This window comes from Abramis brama (genome assembly GCF_963993115.1).
Source record: "Abramis brama genome assembly, chromosome: 16".
In the NCBI taxonomy this organism is placed as follows: Eukaryota; Metazoa; Chordata; class Actinopteri; order Cypriniformes; family Leuciscidae; genus Abramis; species Abramis brama.
Window position 1 is genome coordinate 34698285 of NC_139978.1, and position 22433 is coordinate 34720717.

Genomic DNA, 22433 nt, shown 5'->3' on the forward strand with positions numbered 1-22433 from the left:
ACATCCCCAAAGCGATTGGAACCCTGTTTAGGGCACAAGTTATTTCCCTCTCGGCTCTGCCAGCATCCGATAGTGGGGACAGTGATAACCTCCTATGCCCTGTCCGGGCGCTGAGAGTTTACATCACGTGCTCCGCCGCTTTCAGGTGTTCAAAGCAGCTCTTTGTTTCCTTCGGCGGACGCACCAAAGGTCTTGCCGCCTCGAAGCAGAGCTTGTCCAGGTGGATAGTGGATGCGATAGCAGCAGCTTATGCCTCCAAACACCTGCAGTGCCCTCTGGGCATCAGAGCCCATTCCACTAGAGGCATGGCCTCGTCGTGGGCCTGGTCCAGCGGAATTTCTATCCACGACATTTGTATGGCGGCGAGCTGGGCCTCCCCGTCAACATTCGTGAGGTTTTATAACCTGGAAGTTCCTGCCCTACAGGCAAAAATATTGTCAGTATAAGTGACATGTATGCTCTGCCCAGCTCCCGTGTGCAGACTACGTTCATATGCTGGCGCTATTCTGGTAACTACTCAGGGTGAAGTGTTTGACTCAGACCGGCTGATCCGTTCTGTTTCTTATTTCCCGTTACGCGCTGTTATCGGTGCTGGCCCGCGCTGCTGGCCGCCCGCATTATTCTCTGCCGCACGGGAATTTTTCTCTTCATGTGAGACCGACTATGTCGTTTTCTCCTACCCTTATGAGTGCTTATGTACTGTATGGGCTCGCTCCGCCGGCCCTACTGTTTGTACTGTTATGTTTATAGACCGGCCGCGCCGCTCTATTTCATATGCTGCATGAAGTGCATGTACTGCGCTGGCCCGTCTCTCCGACCGGCCACATTTCCCAGCAGAGTGTTTTCCCCGGTTCCCCTGGGATTCATGGGCTGGATGCTCGGCGCACACGGCGTTGACAAAGGGTTCCCGATGCGTAAGCTACTTACGCAATACGAGAGAACCTCTCGTAAGAGAACGTACTCGGTTACTAATGTAACCTCGGTTCTCTCTAGAAGAGGGAACGAGTATTGCGTAACCTGCCGTGTCGCGCCACGAGCTTTTGCGCTTCAGACTGCGAAAACCAGAATTTTAGCCTGTGAGCGCTGAATATATACACGCTGGCCACGCCCATTCTGACGGTTAGAAGGGTGTGGAGGGCGCGAAGCGCCCTCATTGGTTGCCGCGTTTAGAGCGCTCACCGATAGGCTTAAGCAGTTGCAGCCGAGCAGCCAATGAGCACGCTTATTTAGCCTGCCTAGGTCTGTCGGCTGCTGCACTGCGTTGACAATGAATACAAAATTAAGGATAATTTTTTGGCTTCAGATCTCGAAGAAAGAAGACTTTCCCGATGCGTAAGCTACTTACGCAATACTCGTTCCCTCTTCTAGAGAGAACCGAGGTTACATTAGTAACCGAGTACGTTTAAACTCAACCCTTCCAACCAAGTGTTTGCTACAGGATACAGCTTTAGGAGTCACTGCACCACAGAGGTTAGTCTTTGATAAAGTGTGAGTTATTTACTTATTGACGCTGTCCGTTCCACTTTATATGACACGAACTTCTGCATTTGCTGGCTTCTTATTGACGCTCAACTTAGGGACTGTGCGGTTTCTCTCTTTTTCGCGTTTTTAAAGGGATTGTGTTACTTTTATGTCCATTTTCAGAATAAAAGAATAATGAAAAATGTTTAAATGCAAATAACACTGATATCAGCGTTATATCGTTGTAACGATAACCAGCTGGAGTGCCCTTGAGAGCCACCAGAGGGCACTCCACACCTGACTCTCATGTTCACTCACAGACTACATCTCCCATCATTCTCTGCCTGGACTCATCAGCACTCATTATCACATTCACCTGTATCTCATCTTCTTGTTTAGTTCACCCCATATAAGCCTGGTTCACCCCATCACTCACTGCGAAGTTTTGTATGTTGTTGCACTGCACTTCTGAGCGTTTTTCCCTGGTTTTGTGTCTCTTGGTTTTTGGATATCTTGCCCTGTTCCCTGGATTACTCTCTTGCCTCTGGTCCCTGGATTACTCTCTTGCCTCTGGTCCCTGCCTGTTTTGTTTGTTTGTTTTGTTTGTTTGTTTGGACTGCCTTCCAGTGTATGACCTATTGCTTGTTCTTTGGATTACCCCTAAATAAAGCTGCGTTTGGATCTTTACCTTCGAGTCTCGGAGCAGTTCGTAACAATCGTGCCTTTGTAAAAATATAAAGGCACACTAATATGTAACGGGCTATGTAACAGCACCACGAAATGGCCAGAAAATGCAATAAGGGGCTCATTGTGCATTGTGTAAAGTGCCAAGTTCAAAGCTTCATAAAAAAATAATTCCACAGTAATAATTACTCAAAATTTGGATTTCGTTAGAGGAGTAGCTCTACTATAATGGACTCACTCCAGTTCACATGCAATGCTATATTGCGCTGGCGTCTCCATGTCCTAATTATATAGTCTGCTATATTTGCTTCTCATTTATTAAATCTAGACAATTGGTTGATGAAACATCGATTAAAATTAAGATACAATTTATACAAAACGAAATTCATTTTAAAGAAAGGCTTTATACAAAACAAAACATATTATATTATGTATAGTTTGTGGTATTAGCTCACTTTTCGGCAAAAGCTCTTTTGGCTTTTATTATTTGAGACATAAAAACTTGTGTTAAAGTTATGCAAATGGTTAATTATTTGTATGACTACATCACAATGAGTCAAGTCTTGTAAAAGCATTAGATTGAAAACATTGAAATTTTATAAAGTGTGTAAATAATTGAAACAGTTCAAAATGGCCTTTCTTTAAATGCAAATGTTCTTTATTTCATTTGTGAAGGTAAAGCATGTACTCACTATACTCATTACAAGAAGAAAAACTGCTCTTAAACTGGGTGTGTGACGGGCTGGAATGTGGTTTGCCCCAGGAAAAATTCAGTTAAAAGATTTTGTTTCGCTTTAACCCCTGTATTAAGAATATAGCCTGTTCTGTCACTTTCAGTGCAACTGTATGAAAATGGTAGGTCCTAGAAAAAAACTTTAAGTGTTCATTTGTAGCAGAGATGTGTATGCTGTGTTGTAAAGTTTTCTTTGTTCGAAGCAGAGACCAGTGAGACAGTCGGGATCGCGTTCAACAGAAGTTATTCTTTATTGAGAACTCTGTTGTACGCGGCTGTAGAAACTTCCAACATGATCTAACTCAAACATTATACATTTACAGTTATATACCTTCCAAGGGGGAGGGACTTTTGGAGGTGGAGACAAATTCAAACAAAGCATGTAAATGATTATACAGGTTAAGGTAACACCCTAGACTGTGAGGGTCTGGCCAATCCTAATTCAATCAGCATAAGGCTCCAAGAGCCATTTGGGTCCGAAAGCCATTTGCAGAACAAAAGGTGAGATTCTCAGTGAAAGTCATTCAACCTAACTATTCAACGTCTGGGCTCCGAAAGGTGAGAATCAAGTGATCTGACTCATTTAAAACACAATAGAGAAAACAGGTCTGGCAGGAATGGAGACTCTTGCTGGAGACTCAATAATCACCTGAAATCAGTCTACTAAATTTTATCAGTTTAGATACTATTGCAGTGGAAAAACTAAATTAAACATTTAATAAAAATGTAATCCAACAGCTGCTTGTGTAAAAAAAAAAAGATTAATCTAACTTAATTATTTTTTTAAATAATTGGGCCAAAACCAAGATGTGCTAGGTTGTGCCCCGCGCTCCCCACTGAGGCTAAAAGTCGTAGGCTTCAATGCAATTGAATTAAAAGTGTCTGCACTTGTTTAGTAAGGTTTTCATTTTATTGTATTTATGCAACTAATGTAATTTGATAACTCAGTTTTTGCCATGAAGATAGCCTAAAAAAGCTATACTGCTACTAACTGAACGTGCCAAGCTTAGAACAAAAAGCTACACTGTAAAGAGGTTGCTGTAAAATTTACAGTAACTTACTGGCAGCTGGATGCCTGTAATTTACTGTAAAATGTTTACAGTATTATTACTGTATTTTCACTTACAGTATACTGTACCATTTACTGTACTTGCATTTACAGTATTATTACCGTATTTTCATTTACAGTATTAGTATTGAATTTATTTATTTATTTATTTTAATTTTCATATTTAAAAAAAAAAAAAAAAAGCTGAAGAAAAAAATTCTAGCTGAAGAAAAAAAAAAGGCAACATCACCAAAGTCCATAGAATTAATCTCCTGGGGACCATTTGTATCTGTAGCATGGCAAAAACGTACACGCACTGAAAAGCAAAACAGGCCTTAAAATAATAAAATACAGTCAAAGTCAGTTTGTGTTGTTACATTTCAGTAATTTTGCCAGTCAAAGTTGATAAGCTCTCTGATGAGAAACAATGAGGGTTTCAGGCTGTTGTTTTTCTTTGGACCTTTCCAGATTTCCATTTGATCTGTGCCTTTGGTGTTTGGTGCCATCAGGGTTGATTCTCAGAATGAACCTGCAAGCACAAGCAGGGAAAAATATATTATTTTTTCAGACCGGTGTTGGCAGAATTTTCCCTAACTCTCAAACTTGATGCTGCATGTACTTTGACGTTAATAAAAGCACTACATCTGATTCTGAATGCTCCTACAGGGATGGTATTACCTCATAATCCATTACATTAAAATCATTAAAGCTTCATTCTTTTTCAATATATTCCTGTAGCTTAGATTTCCAGGGAATGGATAACTTACATTAACCTTAAATACAATGCAAGTTGCTTTGGATAAAAGTGTCTTCCAAATGCATGCATGTAAATGTAAAGTAAAAAATATATATTTTGGTTGACCTAATTCTGCATTCGACAAAATAGACAGCTAATGCTGAAGAATGCTGTCTGTTAGCTGTTGTAACTGGATGATGATTCTGCCCTTCATTGTCAGCATCCATGTTTTTGCTTAGAGAACAGACTCTCCTGAAACAGACAAAGTCACAGCAGCCTTTTAGTGTTATAGTTTACAGAAAAAACTAAAATACAGTAACAGAACTTATTACTAACAACAATAACATGTGGGGTGAAGATGAGGTAAGATATGATGTTGTATGGTGTTTATAGTTTTTAATCAATTAAACAACATTAAAAATATTAGTTAGCAAAACTTTGCTATATTGATAATGGTATATTGCTAACCCTTTCCTCCTCCTCCTCTTCCTCCTCCAACGTCAGGGTGTATTCTATACACCCATTCTGTGTATTAGTGGAGTGCGTCAGCAGTGATGTACAGTCCGAAGGGAATGGCTGCTGCAAATTCAAAATAAAGAACAGAAACTGAGGGATGATTGTTTAAAAGCACTTTAACTTTGCTGCCTGGTAAACCACTGTTTTCTCCCCTTCCATTGGTTTCATTGGCAGTTATGTTTGCCTGCTTAACTAACGCACACTTCAACTAATTTAGTTGATGTCCTCTTACTCACCTGTAGATGTTATCACCGTTACGAAGGCAATCACAAAAAACGACTCCAAAATACACCTCCGACATTGCAGACGACATAATTCAGACCACAAACTTGAAAATAAAACAAAAGATGAAATTAACAATGGTGTTGGATAAAGGGTTAGTTTACTCAAAATTGTAAATTCTGTCACCATTTACTCACCCACAACTTGTTCATAACCTCTATTAATTTATTTATTGTGCTGTATACAAAAGAAGATATTTTAAAGAACATGAGTAACCAAACAGTTACTGGTCCCCATTGACATTCATGTGTTATTTTTTTTTTTCTATTATATAAGACCATGGGCTTTTGTGGTCACGTGTGGTCAGGTGTGGTCCGGATAACCATATAGTACCAGAGAATGTCTAATAAGGCGAGAAGTTCCACTCTCAGTACACTTCCAGCTTCTGAACTGGTTGCAGTTCCACTCTGATTCCATATTAGGGCGCTCACAGGACGAGTGCAGAATGAATGGAGGTCTATGGCGCTATACCAACCAAAATCCACTTTTCTCAGGATATAATTTTTTGTCTAGTAATTTGAATGTTGTATTTGAAAGGATATGCAAAGAAATGACACATTGCTGGGTGTTAGATTTTTTAGAGTCACTTATTTGCTTAAAAAAGTGCCAATGACGTCATACACATCGTACGACCAGAGATACTGCTTTACAGCAATCCTTCAGTCACTTTGGTGCTTTCGCGCTCTGCACTTTCTTTTCTCTCGAGGCATCGACAACACAGCTGACACAGGTAAATACACGTGCTAGACAAGGTTTTGTTTTGTTTGTTTCTGGTCCCGCTTCGGATGCCACGATGCCATCAAGCGGTATCTCTGGTCGTAATCAGTCCTTCACTAACCAATCAGCGTTCATTAGCAGAATGCTAGCGTGTTATGGGCAACAACAACTCAACCTGTAAGAAATCGAAAGTACTCGTTCATTCAACTTTCGACCTATAACCCATGTTGAACTTGCAAAACCTACACTCAAATCTGAGATTTCTCAACGGCAATCGGGTGAAAGAGACAAATTTAGCCGTCTAGCCCCATAGATTCCCATTCATTTTGCACTCATGGCGATCGCCCCCAGTGGAACTCTGGTGAAACTACAACCAAAATTCGGTACAATAGGACTTAATAGGGAGTGGGCAGGCTCTCCGTAGACGGGCTCTGATAGTACCCTATTATTCATAATGACGGCAATGAAAAGGCTCCAACACACACCTCCATCGTTGCAGATTGCAGATGACATTATCCAGATCACAAACCTGAAAATAAATCAAAGCATATACGTGAAAATATTGAAATTAAAACCCGCACTTAAACAAGGGTTTCGTCTATCTCACTTCACCTCAGTATTTCACGTTATTTCGCTGCGGTTAACGTTAAGTTACCGACGACTCCGCCCTCCTGATGTGCTAACTTGCGTTAAAGAGGCAGAGGAACACACACACATTTTTTTTTTTTTTTCGTTTTAACTAAAGAATATTTCGGCTAATATAGGTGAACTTAACTTACTCACCAGTTAATATTATCACCGTGACAGCAACCCGGCCGACAGTCAGGAAAAAAGACAGTAAGGCACCAAAACAATTCTGACGGACAGTCAGGAAAAAAAGGCACTAAAACCATTCAGACGAAAACAAAACGATAAATCATGTTAGTTTGCTGTTAACATAAGTAAAAACATTTGAAAATGTTTGTTTTACATAAAATAGAAATAATATACTAACCTTTTTGGTGAGTTAGATGATCTTTTGTCCGTGCATTAACTGCCACTTCACCCGTCAAATAAAAAAATAAAAAACACTTGAAAAGAAATCTCTCTTGCCATTGGTCAGTTTTTCGCGGGCAAGTTCACTATTGTAAATTGATATACAGTAGGGAAGAATTACAGTAGTGACCATGTATTTTCCCATAATCCTTTGCTGTTTACAGTAACATACTGTATACATATATTCATTACAGTAAAATACTGTTCAAATTACAGAAACCCATTACAGTGTAGGAGCCAGTAACACAACACTTTTCAAATATTCCTATGACAATAATAGGTTGGCAGTTTTTTTCTTTTCTTCCCCACTATATGTCAGTTACAAAACAAGTGAGCAAACGAGACATTGTGTCCATGTATTGTGTTACTTGCACTCTGGGTTTTTCGTGTACTTATGCTCTATTCAGTTCCGTCAGCTTCTTCCTCAATGTTGAGTAGGAAATGTTGACAAATAGGAAACTGTTTTAACAGGAATCTACGTAACCGTCTTTTCAGCTAGTGTCACAATTGATTCGTACATGACCCAGAAATGCACATTGCATTTTCTTGTTTTTGAAGGTTTGCCAAACAGGTGAGGAATAAATTATCTGTATTCGTTCCAAAAATATATTTTTATACTTATCAATTAAAATATAAAACATTAAAGCTAATCGTTTGATATGGTTTGTTATTCATTCATTGGTTTGAATAAGAGTCTACTAAAAAGAGAATGTAACTATTAAACATGTTCAAGATAAAGATTAAACATGTAGCAATTAAAAATGTTCAAGATGATGATTAACGTTCATTGCTGTTGCTATTATAGCCTAGATGCCTTAAAAAGGCTCTTCCACAAATGAAGGCCTCTAAAGGGTGTTAAATTGGTGCAGGAAGTCTTCAAATATCATAGTCATGGCATTAAATGTTGCATGAGGATTGTTTTACTGTTGCGTTTTGTTTTAAGAGAAGGTCTAATTTCTGTGCGATTACATTATGCGGCTTCATCTGCCAGTAACCCGTGGAAGAACTTGACAAACCTGCTTTTCTTTTCTGATCTAACGGTTTAATGTAGTTGGATTGGGTATATTTACATTATTGATGATGACAACATGTTTGCTATAACTTTTTGGGTAACACTTTAGAATACTGTATCTTACTTACTGCATAACTAATAAGGAATTATTGAAGAACTAATAGGTAATTCTTCATTAACTACTTCTTCACTACTGTTAACTACTAAGAAAGATGTGTTAACTAATCAGTATGTAATAGAATTTTATGATTGTGTTAAGTATCAGTTAGTTAATCAATAACTAATGAATTATGTCATATCTCCTGAAGAACTACTATTAATTATATACTAATTAAGGTTCAAGAAAAATAACTTTGAAGTAACTACTAATGAATTGGTTTTGTGAGTGTGTTCTGTAAGAAATAAACTTCAGAAAGGAACCCCACTCAAGTGCCATGCCTTACCTCAGATTAGTTTTTATATTACAGTACGGTGTGTGTCTGTATTGCTCAGCATAATGCCATTGAGTAAATTCATGTATTTGAGGCAACGGCTGAGGGAAACTGAACATGTAGGGAACTTAGTAATTAATAAATAATTGTTAGATAATTCTTCAGGAATTACTTAGAACCTGAAACAGTATTCTAAAGTGAAAATATAGGAAACCCATTAGTAATTGATAAAGAATTACCGAATAATTATCCAGGAATTAGCCTACATCTAACCTGAAACAGGATTCTAAATGTGAAAATATAGGGAACTTATTAGTAATTAATGAATAATTATTAGATAATTCTTCAGGAATTACTTAGAACCTGAAACAGTATTCTAAAGTGAAAATATAGGAAACCCATTAGTAATTAATAAAGAATTACCACATACTTCCCACTCAAATCAAACTTACTGTTAAAAAAAAAACACTATTAACGTAATCATCTTAACCTTTGTAAAATACATGTCAATGACTACATGATATTTTCCTTTATTTCAGATAAGGACATTTCTTAATACATCTTATTTTATTTTGTTTTTGTCACGGTTAATCGATCCGTGTGTTCATTTTGCTTATCTGAAAACTCAGTTCATTTTGCGTATCTGAAAACTCTTGGAACTCAGATAAAAACTATTCCAAGTGTAATCACCCGGACCCGCGTCCTTGTACTGTATATTGCCTTGCAAAATAAAATGATTTACAGCACAGTAATGATTTTATAGATTAAATGAAATGTACACAAACCTGCATTTCGCCGAAGAAATGCACCATATCGGCGGTGCTGAGAACTCTCGAAGAGGATCAGTGCTTTTTTACTTTTTTAAAAATTAATTACATTTGTAGCCTACTTTTAAGGTAATTTGAAAATTAATAGGCCTAATTATAATTTTACTGAAGTCATATTTTATTGGGGTATCCGTACTTTTACTCAAGTTCTTGATTTGTGTACTTCATCCACCACTCCACTGAAAAAAACCTGGATTATTGTAGTACCGGTAACTACTGTATATGACTGTTCATTAGTAGTTACTTCAAAGTTATTTTTCTTGAACCTTAATTAGTAGATAATTAATAGTAGTTCTTCAGGAGATATGACATAATTCATTAGTTATTGATTAACTAACTGATACTTAACACAATCATAAAATTCTATTACATACTGATTAGTTAACACATGTTCCTTAGTAGTTAACAGTAGTGAAGAAGTAGTTAATGAAGAATTACCTATTAGTTCTTCAATAATTCCGTATTAGTTATGCAGTAAGTAAGATACAGTATTCTAAAGTGTTACCACTTTTTGTTTACAATTTTAAATTTGTAGAAAAAATACTTGAGTATCTGCAATGCTAGTTTTGTCAGTTGTGTTTACATGCATTTAGTTTATAATGGTCTGAGTCATTATTGTTAATCTAGGATGAGATTTGTATTGAAAAACCAGAGGGATATTCTTTTAAGAAAAATGTAAAATGAATTAAAAGTAACGGAGATCTGTTGAAAGATGTATTTTTAAACTTTAAAATGTTGTTTTAAATGCAACTCCTCAATTGCTCCCTAGACATTTACTGTACATTAAGGGAACATATTAAAGCATTGTGTTCCCATAACCCAGATAGTATGTCATATAATGATATATGAAAGTTCCTATATATTGTGTACCTCAGAGTTATTTTCAGAAATTTCAGAAATTTACTGTATGTGCATTTATTTTTAGACATTTCTTTTTATTATTTGCTTTCATTAACAAATACTTCTTTTTGTCCTTCTCCTCAGATCCGAAAATGTTCATCACAAATGGCTCATCGCTGTGTCGTCTGAGTCTAATAGTGACGTTTGCAGGTTTAATCTCTCTGATAATCGTGTTTTTTTGGTTATCACCTTCAAACAACTGTCCACCTCCACTTCTTATTCCTAAACAATACAACTCTGACACGAGCAAGAGCTCTCTTACGGATGCAGCAGAAGACAAACCTATTGACAAACCTATTCTTCTGATGTGGTTCTGGCCTGAAGATTTCAGATTCGACCTGAATGACTGCAAAAATATTTTCAATATCGATAGTTGTCTGTTGACGGTTAATAGATCTCTCTACAGGGATGCAGACGCTGTCCTCATTTATCACAAGTCCATCAGTTGGGACCTGACCAACCTTCCTCCATCTCCTCGTCCTCCGTTCCAGAAGTGGATTTGGTTTAATCTAGAATCACCGACCAACACTCAGAAAAAACCTGGTCTGGAAAACCTGTTCAATCACACTCTCAGCTACAGACAAGATGCTGATATTTTCACCAGGTTGCATTTGACTGTCAGGAAGAAACCAGATGAGGAGTTTGTAATCCCTAAAAAGGACAAACTGGTGTGTTGGATTGTGAGTAACAATGCTGAATCAACAGGTGTCGGCACAAGGAACCAGTTTTATAAAGAATTCAGCAAATACATCCAAGTGCAAATGTTCGGAAAGGCTTATGCAAGGTTTTTAGATCATACGGAATACTATCCTACCATAGCTAGCTGCAAGTTTTACCTTTCCTTTGAGAACTCCATCCACAAGGACTACATCACTGAGAAGATAAATGGGCCGCTTGCTGCAGGAACCGTCCCTGTGGTTCTGGGTCCTCCCAGAAAAAACTATGAAAACTTTATTCCCGGCGATGCCTTCATTCATGTGAATGACTTCCCAGATGCAAAGTCACTAGCAGAATATCTGCTTCAGCTGGACAAGGACGAAGAAGCATATGGCAGGTTCTTTAACTGGAGGAAATATCTCTCTCCAACTCCTCATTTACTGCAGCAGCAGGAGTTTGATCTGCCCATATGCACTGCTTGTGATTATATAGCTACACACAAGGAATATAAAGAAATTCATGATCTCTATGAATGGTATTTCAATTAATCGATGATCACCTATGATTGTGGAGTTTGTTACATATGTTGATGATTTTTATAGTGTTTTGATCCTTGCTCTTTTGTAAATTTGGATAATAAAACTGGCAAAAGTTAATAAATGTTATTTCTCTCGGGAGGTTGTTCAGAATGTTTTGGGTCAGTGAGATTTTTAATGTTTTTGAAAGATTTTTAGTGTGTTTGCATTTATTTAATCAAAATCTTATCAAAAACGTATTTTCCCCAGACACAAATTTGTATATTCTATTAATCAACATTAAAAATCATAACTCAAAAGAAACCCTCCAAATATTACCTTTTATAATACTGATCTCAAAATATACTTTGAAACCTCTTCAAACATGAGCTCACACAATAAAAAATGTATAAAAACAATACAAATTTAATGCTTTTCAAATTCATGTAACTGCCATAATATTATAGCACTTTATCATGTTATTGTAATTGTTTTACATACGTTCATTTTAAAATATAGTTGTTACTCTTTTTTTTAATGCTCTGAACTGTACCACAATGCCTTATATTTGTCTTGTACTTTTTGCATTGTATTTGTCTGTAATTGAATTTAAAAAAAAAAAAAAAATGGTTTGTGTAAAAAACAAATATTTTAATAAAACCATTAAAAATCATTATTATAATATCAATGGGAAATAGTGCTCTATGATACCTAGATATCATCATCATCATATTAGATCCCTTACTTCAAAAGTTCTGTTTGACAGAAACCTGGCTAAAACCAAACGATTACATTACTTTAAATGAGACCACCCTGCAAGATTACTGTTATAAACATGAACCTCGTCTGAAAGGCAAAGGGGGAGGTGTTGCTGTAATGTATAGTAATATTTTTAGAATTACTAAGAAGTCTAGTTTCAAATATAATTATTTTGAAGTGTTTGTGCTTAATATAGCAATATATAATGTAAATGATAAATCACATTTGAGATTTGTGCTGGCTACTGTATACAGGCCACCAGGGCACCATACAGACTTTATCAAAGAATTTGCTGACTTTCTATCAGAGTTAGTACTGGTTGCAGATAAAGTCATAATTGTTGGTGATTTTAATATACATGTGGATAACGAAAAAGATGCATTGGAATTGGCATTTAAAGACATTCTTAACTCTATTGGAGTTAGGACCTATGTGTCAGGACCCACTCATTGTCGTAATCATACTTTAGATCTAATATTATCACATGGAATAAATGTTAATGCCGTTGAAATTCTGCAGCAGAGCGATGGCATCTCAGATCATTATCTAGTCTCGTGTAAACTTCATTTAGCCAAGGCTGCAAAGCTGACTCCGTGTTACAAATATGTTAGACCTATCACTTCTACCACTAAAGATTGCTTTATTAAAAATCTTCCTGATCAGTTTCATCATCTCAGCATCCCAGATAGCTTAGAAGAACTCGATATTGCGACAGAAACTTTTAACTCTCTCTTTTCCAGCACTTTAGACACAATTGCTCCGTTGCGCTTAAAGAAGATTAAAGAATATAGTCCAACGCCGTGGTACAACGAGCACACTCAGGCCCTTAAGAGAACAGCCAGAAAAATGGAGCATTGCTGGAAGAAAACAAAACTAGAGGTATTTCGCATTTCATGGAAGGAGAGCACGATTGCATACAGAGAGGCCTTAAAAGCTGCTAGATCTGCTTATTTTTCAACCCTATTAGAAGAAAATAAACAAAACCCTAGGTATTTATTTGAAACAGCGGCTAAACTAACGAAAAAGAAAGCTTCAAGCCCAGAAGTTTCCAAGCAACACAGCAGTAATGACTTTATGAACTTCTTCACTTATAAGATTGATAATATCAGTGAGAAAATTATAACCATGCAACCGTCTATTACAGTATTGCATCAGGCAGTGCATTGTAGTCTTCCTATGAAAAAATTCGATTCATTCATTGCTATAGAAGAGGAAGAATTTGCTAAACTCGTTAAATCATCTAAATCGACAACATGTATGTTAGACCCTATACCGACTAAGCTACTGAAAGAGATGCTTCCAGAGGTCACAGATCCTCTTCTTAATATCATTAATTCATCTTTGTCATTAGGATATGTACCAAAAACTTTTAAGCTTGCTATGAGTAAACGCTTGTTAAAAAAACGCAACTTGATCGTACAGAATTAGTCAATTACAGGCCGATCTCGAATCTACCTTTTCTGTCAAAGATACTAGAAAAGGCGGTATCCTCACAACTATGTTCCTTTTTTTTAGAAAGAAATGATATCTGCGAGGATTTCCAGTCTGGATTTTGACGTACTGAGACAGCTCTCATTAGAGTTACAAATGATTTGCTCTTATCATCCGATCGTGGTTGTATCTCGCTATTAGTGTTACTCGATCTTAGTGCTGCATTTGATACTATTGACCATAACATTCTTTTAAATAGACTCAAATTATGTTGGCATTAGTGGAATTGCATTAGCATGGTTTAAATCATACTTATCTGACCGTTATCAGTTTGTAGCAGTAACTGAAGAGATGTCTCATCGATCACAAGTTCAGTATGGCGTACCACAAGGCTCAGTACTAGGACCGTTGCTTTTCACCCTGTACATGCTACCCTTGGGAGATATCATTAGGGAAGCATGGCATTAGTTTTCACTGTTATGCTGATGATACTCAGCTCTTCACGTTTCTCTTCATATTTCTTCACGCCCTGACGAAACTTACCAATTCACAAAATTAATGGAATGCATAGGTGATATAAAAAATTGGATGACTAGTAATTTCCTACTACTTAATTCTGAAAAAAACAGAGATTCTAATTATTAGACAAAAAACTTCCTCACGTAATAATCTAGAATACTGTCTAACACTTGATGGCTGCTCCGTTAAGTCTTCGTCATCGGTTAGGAACCTGGGGGTGCTCTTTGATACCAATCTTTCATTTGAAAGTCACGTGTCTAGTATCTGTAAAACCGCATTTTTCCATCTTAAAAATATATATCTAAAATACCTCATATGCTCTCATTGACAAATGCGGAACAATTAGTTCATGCGTTTATGACCTCAAGGCTAGATTATTGTAATGCTCTACTGGGTGGTTGCCCTGCACGCTTAATAAACAAACTACAGCTGGTCCAAAACAGCAGCTTGAGTTCTTACCAGAACCAGGAAGTATGACCATATTAGCCCTGTTCTGTCAACACTGCATTGGCTCCCTATTAAACATCGTATAAATTTTAAAATATTGCTGATTACTTACAAAGCACTAAATGGTTTAGCTCCGCAGTACTTAACGCATTATAGTCCTTCACGTCTATTGCAATCTCAAAATTCCGGCCAGTTGATAATACCTAGAATATCAAAATCGACTGCTGGCGGTAGATCCTTTTCCTACCGGTATTTAGCACCAAAACTTTGGAACAGTCTTCCTAACATTGTCCGGGAAGCAGACACACTCTGTCAGTTCAAAGCTAGACTAAAAACACATCTCTTTGACCTAGCATACACATAACACATTATAGACTTCTATAATTCAATATTAGGCTGCATAGTTTAGGTCAGCCGGAACCGGGAACACTTACCATAAATCCTGATGTACTTGTTACATCATAAGAAGAATGGCGTCTACGCTAATATTAGTCTTTCTGTTTATCCGAGGTTTACCGCAGTCTGCCGGATCCAGGCCGTATCCAGATCCGATGAAGGACCTGCGCCTGGACATGATGACAACACAGTCCTGAAGTGTCAACCAGTCTCTCCCTGTTTACTCTCCCTGTTTACTATTTGATTGTTGTCATATTTATAAAAATATAAATATAAAACATGTCTGTAATTAAAGTAAAAATGATTGATAAACACGTATTTGGTATGTAATTAAATGGGTGTCTTGTTCATTATAATTATTTTCAAATAAAAGCAACAGAACTTAAATTACATCCACTTTATTAGCAACACTGCACGAGCGTGAATCTCGCGATATCCATTTTTGATCTCACAGGTGTCAGATCCACTGCGAGAAGAGAGAACTGTCCGTCTTGCCTGCACTTTTTTCACTCCTCCCCTCACTGCAGCCGCTCCTACTCTCGACTACATTTCAGGCGAGGCAAGGCGCATCTCAAACAAGAGGCTTGTTTTGTTTTGAAAAAAGTGATTCACGCTCGTGCACAGTGTTGCTAATAAACTGGATGTAATTCAAGTTCTGTTGCTTTTATATGAAAATAAATAAAATGAACAAGACACCCAAAGTAGCTTACTTGTTATTTAATTCCATTCCAAATACATGTTTATCAATATTTTTTTCTTTAATACAGACATATGTGTTTTTATTTATTTTATTTTTTTATAAAAATTAAATTGCATAACCCAAAGAGATCGCACTGTCAGATAGTTTGGGAATATTCACACATAACATATACACATAAAACATGATATTAGAGTTTTAAAATCAAAACATTTTAAAAGAGAACAATACATCACAGTTGTTTAAACCAATGAGCATTAAGCTGTGTCGTCAGCAAGTCGTTTCCCATCGTGCTTTTAGGCTTGTTCGACTTCATGCAGCTCTGCGCAGACCGATCGGCGGCTGACTTGAAGCAGTTCATGCCGGTTAGAAATTTTGTCTGACTTGATACAGCGCCGACGCCACGTGACTGTGACATGCAAATTAATGTGCATGACATTGCTCTATTTTAGATATCCATTTCCCCTCCCTGCCATATTCAAAGAAGAAGTGGGTTCATTTCCTTATTTCTCTGAATGGAAGAAGAAAGAAGCAGTCATGGCGTTGGCTGTAATCGAAAAAAACACCAGAAAATTATTTTTATATACAAAAAAAACAAAACAAAAAAAAATGTTGCAATACTATGTTTATGATCATGCTTAAAAGGTTATTGTTGCCGTAAGATTTATGCGTGAAAGAGATTCACACTAATTCACTTTAATAAAGATGCTGACATGCATGCTATTCTTGCCATGGAAGTACAATAACATTAACTTCCTTAGATGAGAAAAAAGTTCTTAGTTCAGATTAGTTCTTATTTTTTATTTTATTTTTTCAGTTTGAAACAGTATCTAACAGCATTAAAAAGACGATTAAAAACTCTGGTTGCTCCGACATGGTGCTAATCAGTGCTAATTAAAGTTAACAGTTAACAGGTGCTATGTGATTTGATGATTTGAACAACACGCTCTGCTCCCGCCTAAAGTGTGATGCATACAGATATCTGCAACGTCATTTGGCCTAGTCAAAACTCTAATTCAAGATATCTGTAATTACATTTTGACTAGGCAGAATGAAAGTTACAGATATCTCAAATTTCAGATATCTCTAATCAAAATTAATTTCAAGATATCTATAACTTGATAATAGATATCTACAATTAAATTATGACTATCCCTAACTCCAGTTTAAGATATCTACAACGTCATTTTGACTAGTCATAACTCCAGTTACAGATATCTACAACGTCATTTCGCCTAGTCAAAACTTAATTTAAGATATCTGAAAAGGAACATGTAGATATCTTGAATTGAGGTGAATTCTGTCAGGTCCATTAAGTCAAGAACACAGACAATAAAAATAAAGAATTTTTATTGAATAGATTGCAAACAAGTTGATGTTCCTGAATTGAAATTTGGCGGTATGGCTCTGTTCAGGGAGTCCTCTGACCTTTCATGAGCACCATGAAATAGCAGAGAGTCAGAGGACAGCAGCAGCAGCAGCATTAGGGAACGCTCACACAGTTTAGGACTGTGAGAGCTAAAATATCCCCCCAAACAAAACCACACCTGGCAATCCTCTGAGATACAGGGGATGATTTAATTTTAACAATTTATATGCTTAGTAATCTACAAATACACGGATAATTTGCAATATGTTATAATCAGATGAGTCCTGACCACCCATGAGTTAGCAGAATCAGGGGACAGCAGCAGCAGTATGTTCTGATCAGATGAGTCCCCTGACCATTCATGAATTAGCAGAAGTCAGGGGACAGCAGAGTATTATCAGCATGAGGGGATGCAGCAGCAGCATAAGGGCTCTCACATAATTTTGACTAGATGAGCTATTCCCCCCAAAACAGAAATTGAGTGTCTCGAACGGTGTCGTCTGAGCCACCCTAATTTAGCAATTATATTATGGTAAAAATTATTAATTACTGAAATGACTATTCAAGACCACAATAGCTAAAACATGCTGTTACCTAGAATTATGTCTTTGAACTGTTTTTACAGTCTACAGTGTAAGCGCTATGAAGAGATGACTAAGTCACCTTCTGTGAAACAAGCTAGATGAAGGAATTAAACAGCTTTTTACCAGCGTACAGATCAGCAGAAGCGAGCAGCAAGCATGTATGAGCAAACTGAATGTGCTTTAAATAGGGCGCCTTGTTTGAGCTTGGCCATTGAGCAGCGAGGGGAGTTAACGAGCTAATGCAGCTCAGCTGGAGCAGATCAGCTGACGGGACAGTGTTGTTAGCAAACAGCATTAGCAGCGTCTTGACTACCTGGCCTGCCAGAACTGACGCTGACGCTCAATTTAAAGCCACACCGCAGAACTTTTGCGGGCGCTAGACCTGTAACTTTCACGTCTAGCGCCCCTAGAGGCCACAAGCGCCGCAGCACTGTCGCAAAAGTCTGCTCCATGAGTATATCAGAGCCTATGGTCACGTGATGGCCGTAAAGCGATACGTTCTCCAGGTCACATGACCTGGCCAACGACGGTCCGTCTTCTCCAAACTTACATAGGCGGTATTTCAAGAGGGCAGCCCCGCTCGGAGCATTAATAGTGTCAAACGCTGTATATTGGCCTGAGGAATCATTTAAAATAACTCGTATGCGTCAACTCTTTAGGTCACAAAGTCCACGGTGTGGCTTTAAAGATATCTTGAACTGGAGTTATGACTAGTCAGAATCAAATTGAAGATATCTCAAACTAGAATTACAGATATCTACAATTCAGTTGCAGATATCCGTAATTCACATAGTGGATATCTGCAACTGAATTGCAGATATCTGTAATGATAAACCCCATACAAATGAATGGCAAAAGTGACGTCATTTGTCCTAGGAAGAATGTCTTTGTGGATATCTGAAATGACAATTATGGATAGGAAGAATGTAGTTGTGGATATCTGAAATGTTCTTTTTGACTAGGCAAAACTGAATTACAGATATCTGCAACACATATCCAGTCTAGCTTTTAAATGTTAAAATGGCTTGCCATATCCGTCAGCTTCTTCCTCAATGTTGAGTGAACTGAAACAAATAGGAAACTGTTTTAACAGGAAACTACGTAACCGTCTTTTCAGCTAGTGTCACAATTGATTCGTACATGACCCAGAAATGCACATTGCATTTTCTTGTTTTTGAATGTTTGCCAAACAGGTGAGGAATAAATTATCTGTATTCGTTCCAAAAATATATTTTGATACTTATCAATTAAAATATAAAACATTAAAGCTAATCGTTTGATATGGTTTGTTATTCATTTGTAAGTTGGTTTGAATAAGAGTCTACTAAAGAGAGAATGTAACTATTAAACATGTTCAAGATAATGATTAAACATGTAGCAATTAAAAATGTTCAAGATGATGATTAACGTTCATTGCTGTTGCTATTATAGCCTAGATGCCTTAAAAAGGCTCTTCCACAAATGAAGGCCTCTAAAGGGTGTTAAATTGGTGCAGGAAGTCTTCAAATATCATAGTCATGGCATTAAATGTTGCATGAGGATTGTTTTACTGTTGCGTTTTGTTTTAAGAGAAGGTCTAATTTCTGTGCGATTACATTACGCAGCTTCATCTGTCAGTAACCCGTGGAAGAACTTGACAAACCTGCTTTTCTTTTCTGATCTAACGGTTTAATGTAGTTGGATTGGGTATATTTACATTATTGATGATGACAAGATGTTTGCTATAACTTTTTGTTTACAATTTTAAATTTGTAGAAAAATACTTGAGTATCTGCAATGCTAGTTTTGTCAGTTGTGTTTACATGCATTTAGTTTATAATGGTCTGAGTCATTATTGTTAATCTAGGATGAGATTTGTATTGAAAAACCAGAGGGATATTCTTTTAAGAAAAATGTAAAATGAATTAAAAGTAACGGAGATCTGTTGAAAGATGTATTTTTAAACTTTAAAATGTTGTTTTAAATGCAACTCCTCAATTGCTCCCTAGACATTTACTGTACATTAAGGGAACATATTAAAGCATTGTGTTCCCATAACCCAGATAGTATGTCATATAATGATATATGAAAGTTCCTATATATTGTGTATCTCAGAGTTATTTTCAGAAATTTCTGAAATTTACTGTATGTGCATTTATTTTTAGACATTTCTTTTTATTATTTGCTTTCATTAACAAATACTTCTTTTTGTCCTTCTCCTCAGATCCGAAAATGTTCATCACAAATGGCTCATCGCTGTGTCGTCTGAGTCTAATAGTGACGTTTGCAGGTTTAATCTCTGTGATAATCGTGTTTTTTTGGTTATCACCTTCAAACAACTGTCCACCTCCACTTCTTATTCCTAAACAATACAACTCTGACACGAGCAAGAGCTCTCTTACGGATGCAGCAGAAGACAAACCTATTGACAAACCTATTCTTCTGATGTGGTTCTGGCCTGAAGATTTCAGATTCGACCTGAATGACTGCAAAAATATTTTCAATATCGATAGTTGTCTGTTGACGGTTAATAGATCTCTCTACAGCGATGCAGACGCTGTCCTCATTTATCACAAGTCCATCAGTTGGGACCTGACCAACCTTCCTCCATCTCCTCGTCCTCCGTTCCAGAAGTGGATTTGGTTTAATCTAGAATCACCGACCAACACTCAGAAAAAACCTGGTCTGGAAAACCTGTTCAATCACACTCTCAGCTACAGACAAGATGCTGATATTTTCACCAGGTTGCATTTGACTGTCAGGAAGAAACCAGATGAGGAGTTTGTAATCCCTAAAAAGGACAAACTGGTGTGTTGGATTGTGAGTAACAATGCTGAATCAACAGGTGTCGGCACAAGGAACCAGTTTTATAAAGAATTCAGCAAATACATCCAAGTGCATATGTTCGGAAAGGCTTATGCAAGGTTCTTGGATCATACGGAATACTATCCTACTCTAGCTAGCTGCAAGTTTTACCTTTCCTTTGAGAACTCCATCCACAAGGACTACATCACTGAGAAGTTAAATGGGCCGCTTGCTGCAGGAACCGTCCCTGTGGTTCTGGGTCCTCCCAGAAAAAACTATGAAAACTTTATTCCCGGCGATGCCTTCATTCATGTGAATGACTTCCCAGATGCAAAGTCACTAGCAGAATATCTGCTTCAGCTGGACAAGGACGAAGAAGCATATGGCAGGTTCTTTAACTGGAGGAAATATCTCTCTCCAACTCCTCATTTACTGCAGCAGCAGGAGTTTGATCTGCCCATATGCACTGCTTGTGATTATATAGCTACACACAAGGAATATAAAGAAATTCATGACCTCTATGAATGGTATTTCAATTAATCGATGATCACCTATGATTGTGGAGTTTGTTACATATGTTGATGATTTTTATAGTGTTTTGATCCTTGCTCTTTTGTAAATTTGGATAATAAAACTGGCAAAAGTTAATAAATGTTATTTCTCTCGGGAGGTTGTTCAGAATGTTTTGGGTCAGTGAGATTTTTAATGTTTTTGAAAGATTTTTCTAAGTGTTTACATTTATTTAATCAAAATCTTATCAAAAACGTATTTTCCCCAGATATAAATTTTTATATTCTATTAATCAACATTAAAAATCATAACTCAAAAGAAACCCTCCAAATATTACCTTTTATAATAAATACTGATCTCACAATATACTTTGAAACCCTTTCAAACATGAGCTCACACAACAAAAAATGTATAATGTAAGACAAGACAAATTTAATGCATTTCAAATTCATGTAACTGCCCTAATATTATAGCACTTTATCCCATTATGTTATTATAATTGTTTACATATATGTTCATTTTAAAATGTAGTTGTTGTTTGTTTGTTTTTTTATGCTCTGAACTGTACCACAATGCCTTATATTTGTCTTGTATTTTTTGCATTGTATTTGTCTGTAATTAAATTTAAAAAATGGTTTGTGTAAAAAAAATAAAAAAATTATAAAACCATTAAAAATCATTATTATAATATAAATGGGAAATAGTGCTCTCAGCTGCAAGCATCAATTAAGGGACCAAGCATCACAGAGGCAGAATGATGAGCTAAAAATTAATGCAGTGAGCATCAGACCAACTGCAAAAATGAGTAAAGACATTTGGACACTGTTTAAAACAAAATGGTTGAAAGCCCATTTTTAAACAACGACAATGACGAGGTTGTCATCACAGAGTTGAAGCAAATAGAAGACTAAGGAAAATATAATTGTTTTAAGAGATAAACAGAATTAAATGTCAATTACAACTTTTGACCAAACTTCATGCCATGATTACATGAAGCTCAAACCAGCATATTTTATGACCAGAATATTCTATAAAAAAGGGCCAGAAACGAAACTGTAATCTAGCAAATCTAGTGTGAGATTCATTAAAAAAAATCCACTGAAACTAAATAAATAGATGGATACAGCGTAATCTACTAAAGTTAATCATTTCAGAGTACATCGCAATAAATCCAAATGTAACAATTTATTATTAGTCAGGTAAATGTATCATGCCAATTACATAATCAGTAAGAATCAGTTTTTGGCGTCATTGTGTATATTGTAAATTGATTTCTTGAGTTTACTTTGTGATTTATGTGTTTCAAGACAATATCAATATCTAGTGTTCAAAGTGTTAATAGTGTGTTTTTTAATTGAATACAAGAAAGGAACAGAGGCTTTG

The 22433-nt window shown here is 36.7% G+C and overlaps 2 protein-coding genes and 1 long non-coding RNA gene across 5 annotated transcripts in view; 2 read left to right on the top strand and 1 right to left on the bottom strand.

The window, feature by feature from the left end:
- LOC311098492 (4-galactosyl-N-acetylglucosaminide 3-alpha-L-fucosyltransferase 9-like) overlaps positions 1–12163 on the top strand; it is a 37004-nt gene extending 24841 nt beyond the window's left edge. For 2 of the 3 annotated variants that reach the window (XM_084138724.1, XM_084138722.1), the window contains exon 2: positions 10467–12163. In XM_084138724.1, coding sequence (XP_083994850.1) covers positions 10475–11587 — 1113 coding nt within the window. In that variant the 5' untranslated portion in view covers positions 10467–10474 and the 3' untranslated portion in view covers positions 11588–12163. Of the gene's footprint in view, positions 1–7673; positions 7784–10466 lie in introns of those variants that run through there. The other variant, XM_084138723.1, reaches the window with a different exon arrangement.
- LOC311098493 lies at positions 1644–7311 on the bottom strand. Its single transcript, XR_014609492.1, has 5 exons — positions 7172–7311; positions 5415–7060; positions 5131–5241; positions 4789–4914; positions 1644–4455 (listed from the first exon to the last, which is right to left on the bottom strand). It is a non-coding gene; the product is annotated as an uncharacterized lncRNA (long non-coding RNA).
- A 6669-nt stretch (positions 12164–18832) lies between the features above and the next one.
- On the top strand, positions 18833–21207 carry LOC311065771 (4-galactosyl-N-acetylglucosaminide 3-alpha-L-fucosyltransferase 9-like). Its single transcript, XM_084086511.1, has 2 exons — positions 18833–18949; positions 19960–21207. Exon 2 carries the CDS (start codon positions 19968–19970, stop codon positions 21078–21080), a length of 1113 nt encoding a protein of 370 aa, XP_083942637.1. The 5' UTR covers positions 18833–18949; positions 19960–19967; the 3' UTR covers positions 21081–21207.
- Positions 21208–22433: the final 1226 nt, after the last annotated feature.

Coding starts and splice junctions, on each gene's coding strand:
- LOC311065771 (XM_084086511.1), top strand. CDS start 19,968: ATGTTCATCACAAATGGCTCATCGCTGTGTCGTCTGAGTCTAATAGTG.